General features: G+C 40.9%; 1 protein-coding gene across 2 annotated transcripts; it reads right to left on the minus strand.

The window, feature by feature from the left end:
- Window positions 1-1,702: 1,702 nt before the first annotated feature.
- commd6 (COMM domain containing 6) lies at window positions 1,703-8,417 on the minus strand. 2 transcript variants are annotated; one of them, XM_046359248.1, is made up of 7 exons: window positions 8,285-8,417; window positions 7,824-7,882; window positions 6,253-6,318; window positions 6,079-6,155; window positions 4,123-4,291; window positions 2,354-2,506; window positions 1,703-2,108 (listed from the first exon to the last, which is right to left on the minus strand). In XM_046359248.1, exons 1-7 carry the CDS (start codon window positions 8,307-8,309, stop codon window positions 2,058-2,060), a joined length of 600 nt encoding a protein of 199 aa, XP_046215204.1. In that variant the 5' UTR covers window positions 8,310-8,417; the 3' UTR covers window positions 1,703-2,057. The 2 variants fall into 2 exon arrangements, with proteins under 2 accessions (XP_046215204.1, XP_046215213.1); XM_046359257.1 differs by having other exon boundaries at window positions 8,253-8,395.
- Window positions 8,418-11,644: the final 3,227 nt, after the last annotated feature.

Genomic DNA, 11,644 nt, shown 5'->3' on the forward strand with positions numbered 1-11,644 from the left:
CTAGACGTTTACACAGATCAGACAAGTGTGATACATTGGTTAATGGTGTTTATTTAAAACAACACAGAAAAAGGTCTCACCCAGGAGCCTTTCACTACCTCCACCCCTCCTGGCAGCTTTATCCTGGAGCCAGACATCTGCCAGGGCATTTCTAACCCATCAGCATATTTGTTTTTCCTAGAAGGCCCCCACACCTGCCCATTTTTCCATTGAGGCCCCATTATTAGCCAAATAATAATTCAGTACAAAACCCTCAATTGAGACAAGCCCACTGGGCTAAAGATAGACCAGCCCATCTGGCATTTTCCCGAACTGTCCGTTTCTGGCTAATACTGAAAGCTAACCTTTCAAGGTGCACACACGTAAGGGGCCACAGTTATCAGCAACATATAACAGCTCTCACTCCCGCCTGGGATTAGAAAATCTATTTGTCTCCTGAGTTGAAATGGAAGTGACCCCAAAACCAAATGGCTGTCTGTATCAAATGAAACACATTGTACTTGTTATTTAGTCCATTCGTGATGAAAACGACAGACATTACAGATATAAAGGTGTAGTACCCTGGGGTCAAAGTGCAACAAAAATAAGTAAAAGGCAAAGGAATATTTCATGTATACATCAATAAGAATGCATAACACATTACTAAAAGTAACAGCTGCTTTCAGAATCATTCAAAAGATAGAATAAGAGCACAGGTGATTTGGCATAAATAAGAATAATAGTCACCACCAGGTATATCCATGAAATAAGTTAGTTAACGCTGCACTTGGGAATTAAAGAGACAACTTGAGAGATCTGTTTCTTCCCAAGTGCACACTCACTAGCCTGGCTGACGCAGCCCACATGGTACACAGCGAGGGAGAGTTGTACCCCACTGTTCTGGACAGGGGTTTGCTTGTTGGTACAACATTAGCTCAGAAATAGAGTGAGCTTCTATTTCTCGTTTGGATTTGATAATCCATCAGTTGTAATGGAAGGGGGCTGTTCATGTGGGTGTTTGAGTGAGAAAGGAGAACCAAACAGTAAAAGCTCAGCCACCTTAATTTCCGTTGCATCGTGCCGACGTCAAACAGACTCCCCAGACTCTGAAGTTAGGAGGACTGAGTTCGTAATCAGCCAGACCACACACACCCTTTCTTAACCATACTACACAGCCCTTTCACAGCTTTCAAACATCTAAAAAGGGATTCAATCCCCCTACTAATCTACACAACCTGATTCACATGTTCAAAGTGAAATTTGTATTTGATTTTTTTACCTAAATTAAAACATTTACACCTCAGAGTTGAGTGATGGTTTGATGAGCATGAAAACAAATGTAAATCATACGCCAGTCTTCTCAGTCACAACAGCTCAACCAAATTAACACCTATGGGTGATTCTGGAGCGGCGCCTGAGACAATGTTTTCCACCACTACCAACAAAACACCAAAAATAATGGATGTCTCATCCCTGCAATAGAGATCAAGACACTTGCAGAATCTATGCCAAGGCGCATTGAAGCTGTTCTGGCTCATGGTGGCCCAATAACCTGTATATCCATTGTTTTGTCAAAATTGCTCGAGCTCAGTCAATTTTGTTGGGGATCATTGATTGACTTAAGACTGGACCACGCAATCTCTTGGAAAGCCATTCTGGTGTATTGTCGCACAGAAAAATGTAACTCTATCCCAGGGTTAGGTATTCAGTAGACTGAGGCAGGTTTTACTCTATTTGTATTTTTTATTTTTTTAACAAACAAAGCATTTGTGTTTAGTGTGTCTGCCAGATCAGAGGCAGTAGGGATGACTAGTGATGTTCTCTTAAGTGTGCGAATTAGACAATTTTCTGTCCTGCTAAGCATTCAAAATGTAACAAGTACTTTTGGGTGTTAGGGTAAAAAGTACATACTTTTCTTTGGGAATGTAGTGAGGTAAAAATTTAAATAGTAAAGTACAGATACTTTAAAGTATTTTTACACCACTGGAATTCAGCATTCGTGGACACAAAATGCTTTGAGCGTAAACATTACCAATAATGTAAATAAGGGCATGGAGGGGTTTCTGGGCCACAGAACATCACACTGTTTCCAAAACAGCTGCCATCTCCTTGAATTGCCTGTAGAAGTTCTGCAAAGAGAGTAGGAAAAGTCAGCCAGTAAATAGAATAGATCGTAATTTGTTCAGAATGTTTTTTCTGATGCAATGTTTCCCTCTCACTCACACACACAATAGGCCCGGTTTCCAAAAGAGCAGGACCCAAAAGTGTTGGTGTAAAGGGTAAAGGACGGTTGTACAGTAGCAACATATAAGCAAACCATTCAATCATCTCAAACATCACTCATCCATTGCTTTTAGATGAAGAATAAACTGACCTGGAATTGTGCAATGGTCATTTCAAAGGACCGTTGGGAGATCTGTCCAGAGGTGTCTGCGATCTTCAACAGGAGGGAGACGTGGGGGGAGTTGAGAGAGCGACAGGTGTCCGAGCTCACCGCCATGCCCAGCTTCCACTGCATGTCCACCAGCTAGACAGGCACACCAATGGTTAAATCAACAGCTCACTTGCAACTACAGATGGCAAAGCATTTACAGTATATTTAAAACATTTTTTTTTTAAGTATTCAGACCCCCTCTCACACTGGAGTCCTACAGTCAGCGGGTTAATCAATTTAATGAAGCTATATTTCTAACAGTATAAACAACACAACAAATGCAATAATAATCAATCTCAGTCAGTGCTATCAAAAAATGGTTTGAAAGTTTCTAGTACAGACAATATTTGGATTTGGAGTCCCACAGGGCAGTGCAAAATTGGCCCAGCGTCGTCCGGATTTAGCCAGAGTAGGCAGTCATTGTAAATAAGAGTTTGTTCTTAACTGACTTGCCTAGTTATTTATAAATAAGTGTATATTTTTTAACACCTACAGTAAACAGGACTGTGGGAGCTATAGGCCTATATCATTTAAATAAAAACCTTGAACCCACCTGTCCCTGACTTCTGTAAATATGTGTATTTTACACTCCAGCTGTGGCCTTACATTGAGATAAATATCATAAAAGACAAACTTTTAGCATTTCTTCCTCAAAGCGCCATGGTCTCCTGCACCATATGCATTTTAACAGTAGAATAGCCGGGAATCGAGTAGCCTACCAATAACCACCAGTCTAATAAATCAATGTAATAGACACAATCACAAATAAATCCATTAACATTTTGTTGAGTTCATATAAAACATGGTACTAAGACAATTTATTTCAAAATAACAGAACAGCATGTTTTGTTAATTCAGCAGACATCACATGCGTATATTCCCCAGACCTTTACAACAATGACGGAACATAACAGAATCCAATAAAATGATCATTAGCAAATATTGATTTGGGGACTATCATCAGTGGGCATGGAGCTATGGCTATTCTAGGAAAAATTTTGAAAGGGAGACCATCTGTAAAACATTGTGTTGTTTGGCAAAACAAGGTTCATTAAAAACCTTGGAATATGTTCTTTCGGATAGGGTATAGCAATCAAAATGTTTGGCCAGCATGGACCGCTGTAGGATTATGTGGAAAAGTAAGCAAGCGCTAACAAGCTTGATAAGATGCCAACAAAAATGCCTGCTGGTGGTCAAACTAGTATTAATGGCAACAATGATATGATGCAACTTTTAAATAAGGACACACTGTAGATAACACGGCATTCAATAATTGATCAATTTGTGCAGTGTGACTGCCTTGCAGATGCTCTGGAAAGTGGCTTCAGTCTTGTGGAACACTATGATTGGTTGATAAGCTAAATTAGGTGTATAATACTGTAGCTTTGTCTGGGGCAAAAGCCTGCACTCACACTTGCCCTTTGTGGGTACAACTCCCCATCCTTAATTAGGAGAATCCAGTACCCAATTCCATAACTTCTGGCCACTTCAAGTGCTGCATACTTCCTTGCCCTCTATAATTTCTAAACCATATCCAACCATTTCAAAAATACACAAGTACCTATGGCGTAGGAGCCTGGTGGTCCATAGGACTTGGCTATACAGCAAAGATAGATATGGGACCAGGCTAAGGAGCAAGGAGTTGACCTGGAATTAGGCAAAAGAATCGATTTGTTTTGGTGGGTTCCAGTAGCCGGGTGTAGGCCTACCTGTCCGATGCTAAGCATGGCTTGGGACTGTTGGTGCGCATTGACTAGGGCACCCTGATCACTCCATAGCCGATGGAGCACCTGAAGGGCAGCTTTGGACCACTTACTGCTGCCCTCTCCCAGCCTAGCTACCAGTACATCAGCAGAGAGGTTGTTCTTTTCAGTCGACCTGTTAAAAATACAACACGTGTTTATTTAACAGACGCCTGAAACCAGTCAACATATACAGTGCATTTGGACCCCTTCCCCATTTTGTTGTGTCACAGCCTCATTCTAAAATTCTCAGAAATCTACACACGATACCCCATAATGACAAATCAAAAATAGGTTTATAGAAAATGTCGCACATTTAGAAAAAATTAACTGAAATATCACATTAACATAAAGTACTCAGAACCTTTCAGTACTTTGGCAGCGATTATAAACTTCAGTCTTCTTGGGTATGACTACAAGCTTGGCATACCTGTATTTGGGGAGCTTCTCCCATTCTTCTCAAGCTCTGTCAAGTTAGATGGGGAGAGTCGCTGCAAAGCTATTTTCAAGTCTCTCCAGAGATGTTCGAACGAACGTGTTCAAGTCTGGGCTTTGGCTGGGCCACAAGGACATTTGGAGACTTGTCCCGAAGCCACTCCTGTGTTGTCTTGGCTGTGTTCTTAGGGTCATTGTCCTGTTGGAAGGTGAACGTTCACTCCAGTCTGAAGTCCTGAGCTCTCTGGAGCAGGTTTTCATCAAGGATCTCTGTATTTTGCTACGTTCAGCTGTCCCTTGATCCTGACTAATCTCCCAGTCCCCGAAAAACATCCCCACAGCATGATGCTCCCACCACCATGCTTCACAGCAGGTATGGTGCCAGGTTTCCTCCAGACGTGACACTAGGCATTTAGGCCAAAGAGTTCAATCTTTGTTTCATCAGACCAGAGAATCTCGTTTCTCACGGTCTGAGAGTCCTTTTTGCAAAGTCCAAGCGGGCTGTCATGTGCCTTTTACTGAAGAGTGGCTTCATTCTGGCCACTCTACCATAAAGGCCTGAATGGTGGAGTGCTGCAGAGATGGTTGTCCTTCTGGAAGGTTCTCCCATCTACACAGAGGAACTCTGGATCTCTGTCAGAGTGACCATAGGGTTCTAGGTCACCTCCCTGACCAAGGCCCTTCTACCCCGATTGCTCAGTTTGGCCGGGAGGCCAGCTCTAGGAAGAGTCTTGGTGGTCCCAAACTTCTTCCATTTAAGGATGGAGGCCACTGGGTTTTTGAGGCACCTTCAATGCTGCAGAAATGTTGTGGTACCCTTCCCCAAATCTGTGCCTTGACACAATCCTGTCTCGGTGCTCTACAGACAATATCTTCGACCACATGGCTTGGTTTTTGCTCTGACATGCCCTGTCAACCATGGGACAGGTGTGCGCATTTCCAAATCATGTCCAATCAACTGAATTTACTACAGGTGGACTCCAATCAATTTGTAGAAACATCAAGGATTATCAATGGAAACCAGAAGCACCAGAGCTCAATTTCGAGTCTCATAGCAAAGGGTCTGAAAACTAATGTAAATGTTTATTTTATTATTTTTTAGATACATTTGCAAAAGAATGATAAAAATCTGTTCCCCCTTTGTCATTATGGGAAATTGTGTGTCGACAGATAAAAATTACATTTCCTCATCAATTTTAAAATATAGCTGTAACGTAACAAAAATGTGTAAAAGTCAAGGGGTCTCTATACTTTCCAAATGCATTTAAACCCACAACTCACCCACCATGGAATATCCTTAAGACTCTCCAAATACATAAAACCAATTACTTTAGTAACAAATCATAGCCATGGCCCTGAAGCCACTACCCCACCACTGGTTCCTGACCAAAGGGGAGCAAACAAAATCCATGTGTTGAACGTTGGATATATATATATTGTTTTGCAACTTGCCGATGAGTGGTTGCGGATCACAAACAGCTACAATACCTGAATGTTAAGAAGAGAAATTGGACAACCTCCTGTAGAGCCTCTTGGTCAAGTCGGATCCCAGCTCTTTGAAACTTCTGTACAGAAAAAGGAAGAAAACATATCACAACATCAGATCATGTAAATATGGTTAAGTTTAGGGAGAGAAAGGACAGTGGAAATATGTTGACTTACATCAGAGATTTCAGCGGAATCCACTCCCCTGACCTGTCCTTGGAGATGACTCAGAATCTGCTGACACTGCATGAGGAGATTATCAGAACCACATCCTCAATAACAACAGCTCCTGAAATGGTGACTGATGACTGCTGCATTGATGCACTCTCTAATACAAAAGTATTGTATTTCAATACATCCGACTGTGACTGGTCGGTCGCTGTATCGATGCACTCTAATACATATGACTATGGTCTACCGACCACTATTGGGATATTTGGTCCAAATGTTTTTTATTTGTTTCTGTCAATGATGATGCAGCTGAACAAGTGTAGTCGGTGCCAGTATAGATGTATAGACCAAACCTGTCAGCATTTGAAATAAAAGCATGCACATATAAATAGATAAATAAAGGCACACGTGAATTGATGAATGAATGCCAGGGCATACTAATTGAGTGTTTGTAAACTTCTGACCCACTGGGAATGTGATGAAAGAAATAAAAGCTGAAATAAATCACTCTCTACTATTATTCTGACATTTCACATTCATAAAATAAGTGGTGATCCTATCTGACCTAAAACAGGGAATTTTTTACAAGGATAAAATCTCAGGAATTGTGAAAAACTGAGTTTAAATGTATTTGGCTAAGATGAATGTAAACTTCTGACTTCAACTGTATATATATATATATCCCGAATGCTAATCAATAAAAACGTCTTGAATTCACTGCTCTGTTTTGCTTGTTTACAGCTGGTCATTTCATAGAAGGGATCCAGTTTGTCAAATTTACATCAGATTTGACTTTTAGTAGCAGGTTAGGAGTTTGGTTAAGGTTTGGAAAAGGTTTAGCTAAAACACAAAATATAAACTTTTGATGTTAATTTGACAAAAGCTGGAAACCCTTCTAGCCTTGACCCTGTCGCCTGTCAGAGTTGCTCTCGTGTTATTACGTCGCCAACATTTCAAGAATTAAGTTCTATATGGGCGCGTACATGGTGGCCTGGCCTAACTCTGAGTATACAAAACATTAAGAACACCAGCACTTTCCATGACAGACTGACCAAGTAAAAGCTATGATCCCGTATTGATGTCACTTATTAATTCCCCTTCAAATCAGTGTAGACGAAAGGGAGGAGACAGGTTAAAAAAGGATTTTTAAGCCTTGAGACATGGATTGTGTATGTTTGCCATTCAGAGGGTGAATGGGTAAGGCAACAAAAATGTAAGTTCCTTTGAACAGGGTATGATAGTAGGTTCCAGCTGCATCAGTTTGTGTCAAGAACTGCAACGCTGCTGGGTTTTTTATGTGCAGCAGTTGCATCAAGAATGATCCATCACTCAAAATCCCTGTGGGAAGCATTGGAATCAACAGCATCCCAGGGGACGCTTTTGATAACTGGTGGAGTCCCTGACGAATTGAGGCTGTTCTGAGGGCAACTCAATACCAGAAATGTGTTTTTAAAAAGGAATGGTATTCTCAGTGTATATGGCTCTGGATTGGCCTATCACTCTAATCAGTACTGCTGAAAAATACGTGGTACTATTTAGGCGTCTCAAGAGAAATGACAGATACAGGATGTCCTTACTGTTTCTGCCAATATATCTGGTGGGAGTCTTCCAATGTTTTCCACCGTTCTGTCAACGCCTAAAAACCACAGAAATTGATTAGTAAGTAGAAAAATAAAGAAAATGGCTAGCCCATTAGCTACTTAGCCAAGTCAGTGAACTACCGTTACCTAGCTATTGAGTATCTTCCCATGTATTCATTAGTTGGATCCTTCACATATATATATATATATACATATTATATACTATTTGCATTTATTATTTTGTTGGATTCGATTATTTATGCACATCGCAAAGTCAGTTAACACTGTTTCCTATGGAAAGTATTCATATCAACTACAATAATAGTAACGTTAGCAGTTGACAACAGATAAACGGGGAAACCTTTGGCTTGGCTGTGTTTAACGTCGTTACATTGCTATTAGCTAACCGTTAGCTAGCTATGTTACCGTTTCATATTATGTTGAAATACTGCACCCACTAGGCGATGAATCCAACCCCGGCATCTCTGATCGCAAGCAGGGGTGGAAAACAGAGGTTCAGGGTAGATAGGCAACAAAGAGGTCACCACAGTAAAATCACAGATAGAACAATGGATCCGGATGTGTAAATGTGAAGCATCCGGTCGGCGGTTCCACTCACTACCAAATATGGTTATTAGAGAAAGCCCATTGGCCGGCAGTGGGAGAAGATGGGTTTTGCCGACATTTTGTACATTTCTCTCATCGATCAAACATTTAATGTCATACAGAATTACACTTTGGAAACATAAATGTAACAGAGTGGACTTCGTTTTGTATACTTTAACCTTTTCCAAAGTTTCTAAAAACGGTGTTGCTTAGAAGGATTGCAAGCGTGAATTTAGTTATTGCACTCGTGCACTTTATGTAGTGGGCGTTCTTTTCTTCTGTCGTATATAACGGCGTTCGCAACAGTTAAAATGTGCTTTCTGACACCTACTGTGTAATACGGATCCCAAAAATAGAGAAAACATTTGGGTCAATTTGATATATCACACTAACTACCATAAAAATAAATTAACCAAACAAAATTGACCCGAGGGCGTGAAGTCTTGGAGCCCCCAAAAACTTCTCTGCTGCAGATATGATATCCAACTTCTTTGACTTCTCAGACACTTGTACTGTACAGTTAATCACCGTGGCTTTAAATCCACCTGATTGTATCCAGATCACCATCAACTGGCTGCAATGCATCCACCGCCATATCTTCAACACTTGCCTCTTTCCCTTTCGACTCTTCACCGCCTCCACATAAGAGATCCACTGCACAGCCCTGATTTTTGACACCTCAACCCCCTTCACCCTAATAGGACACTCAAGGAAGTCCGGGGTATGAACCCCACCACTGTTGCAACATTTTCCATTCACAGATTCTTCAACATAATAACTTCTCCAGTCTGCAAATATTTGACACGTGACCATACCCTTTAAAATGTCCACACTGTAATGGTTTGGACATAAAAGCTCTCAGGTGGTCTCCTCAAACAATAGACAGGCTTTTCTCCTTCCTTCCAATTACAATATAGGTCAGGTGATGTGCACTGACCACTCCTGGGATTTTCTGACGAAAATACTCATCACTTACAGTACCAGTCAAAAGTTTGGACACATTCTTTCAAGGGTTTCTTTATATTTACTATTTTCTACAATGTAGAATAATAGTGAAGATTATGAAACATATGGAATCATGTCATAACCAAAAAAAGGTGTTAAACAAATCAAAAATATATTTTAGATTATTCAAAGTAGCCACCCTTTACCCTGATGACAGCTTTGCACACTCCACATTCTCTCAAACAGCTTCATGAGAAATGTTTTTCCAACCGTCTTGAAGGAGTTCCCACATACTCAGCACTTATTGGCTGCTTTTCCGTCACTCTGTGGTTTAACTCATCCCAAACCATCTCAATTGGGTTGAGGTCGGGTGATTGTGGAAGCCAGGTCATCTGATGCAGCACTCCATCACTCTCCTTCTTGGTCAAATAGCCCTGACACAGCCTGGTAGTGTGTTGGGTCATTGTCCTGTTGAAAAACAAACGCTAGTGGGACTAAGCTCAAACCAGATGGGATGGCGTATCGCTGCAGAATGCTGTGGTTGCCATGCTGGTTAAGTCTGCCTTGAATTCTAAATAAATCACAGATAATTTCACCAGCAAAGCACCCGAACACTTCCTCCTCCATGATTCACGGGGGGAACCATACATGCAGAGATCCGTTCACCTACTCTGTGTCTCACTGTTAGTTGAACTCTATGATTTCTGCAATTTCTGAGGCTGGTGACTCCTAATGAACTTATCCTCTGCAGCAGAGGTAACTCTGGGTCTTCCTTTCCTGTGGCGGTCCTCGTGAGAGCCAGTTTCAACATAGAGCATGATGGTTTTTGCGACTGCACTTGAAGAAACTTTCAAAGTTCTTGACATTTTCCATATTGACTCACCTTCATGTATTAAAGTAATGATGTACTGTCGTTTCTCTTTGCTTTTTGAGCTGTTCTTGCCATAATATGGACTTGGTCTTTCACCAAATAGGGCTATCTTCTGTATGCCACCCCTACCTTGTCACAACACAACTGATTGGCTCAAACGCATTAAGGAAAGAAATTCCACAAATTAACTTTTAACAAGGCACACCTGTTAATTGAAATGCATTCCAGGTTACTACCTCATGAAGCTGGTTGAGAGAATGCCAAGAGTGTGAAAAGCTGCCATCAAGGCAAAGGGTGGCTACGTTGAAGAATCGCAAACAAATGTACATTTGTTTAACACTGTATTGGTTACTTCATGATTCCACGTGTTATTTCATAGTTTTGATGTCTTCACTATTATTCTACAATGTAGAAAATAGTAAAAATAAAGAAAAGCCCTTGAAAGAGTAGGTTTATCCAAACTTTTGACTGGTACTGTATATCCAGCGAGACTCCACCTTTACCTCCTTTGGCAGACGCACTGCTCCTGAGATCAATACAAGTTACTTCTGACGTGGACAATTTTTCCAGATCCAGTGCATACTTCTTCTGGTCTTCATCAACACAATTAACCAAAACAATGCTGTTTCTAGTCACCTTGATTGAATCCACCTTTCCCACTGCTTTCTTCACTGTCCTCAATATTACAAATGGATTTCCCAAATTAATCTCCTTGTCCAAAAAAAAAAATGTGGCCCAATAAGAAATGCAGTATTGGACTGGTCCTTGTCTTCTACAACTTTTGCTTGTTTTGTTCCATTCTTTGATTTTACAATTTTCCATTCATTATCACACACTTCACTTGCCACACTTTCCGATTCAAGCACAGTCACTGATCCTCATCCACAGATCAACCACGACCGTAGGCGTTCTCTAATGAAAATATGCAAATAAATGCTAGAACGGGCCAATAGGATCTTACTAGCTCCTGCTTATGCCCACGTCCTTACTTGTTCTGCCCACTATGACTCATTTGCTCCCATTGGTAACGACAGTCTCAGGTCTATCTTGGCTTAGATATAAAAAACCTTTGGTAGATCATCTTCTGCTTCTAAGATATAATGGCGGTCCGCAAAACCAACGTTAAAGGTACATGCCGTCACCTACTGTGTTGGAGTGTGTGGTTTATCAACGTTTACAACATTAGCTTCACATTTCTAAATCCTCCTACCTACTCGGTACTTCTAGAGAAATAAAAAAAAGCCTTCTAAGACCTCCGTGACCCTACAAGTCAGTCTTTCCTCCTCTTCAACATACTTACCACAATATAACAGCTCCACCGTTTCATCAACACTCTGGACACAAACCATTCACATGCTTGCCAGATGTACTGAGAGTTCAATGTACAATGACCTAG

This window comes from Oncorhynchus gorbuscha, linkage group LG01 (assembly GCF_021184085.1).
Source record: "Oncorhynchus gorbuscha isolate QuinsamMale2020 ecotype Even-year linkage group LG01, OgorEven_v1.0, whole genome shotgun sequence".
Classification (NCBI taxonomy): domain Eukaryota; kingdom Metazoa; phylum Chordata; class Actinopteri; order Salmoniformes; family Salmonidae; genus Oncorhynchus; species Oncorhynchus gorbuscha.

Excerpts from the sequence above, each read along its gene's own strand:
- commd6 (XM_046359248.1), bottom strand. The coding sequence starts at position 8,309 with ATGCCGGGGTTGGATTCATCGCCTA. Across the intron at positions 2,507-4,122 it reads CCATGCTTAGCATCGGACAG|CTGGTGGACATGCAGTGGAA; the intron begins GTAGGCCTACAC and ends GTGCCTGTCTAG. Across the intron at positions 2,109-2,353 it reads TGACCATTGCACAATTCCAG|AACTTCTACAGGCAATTCAA; the intron begins GTCAGTTTATTC and ends CTCTCTTTGCAG.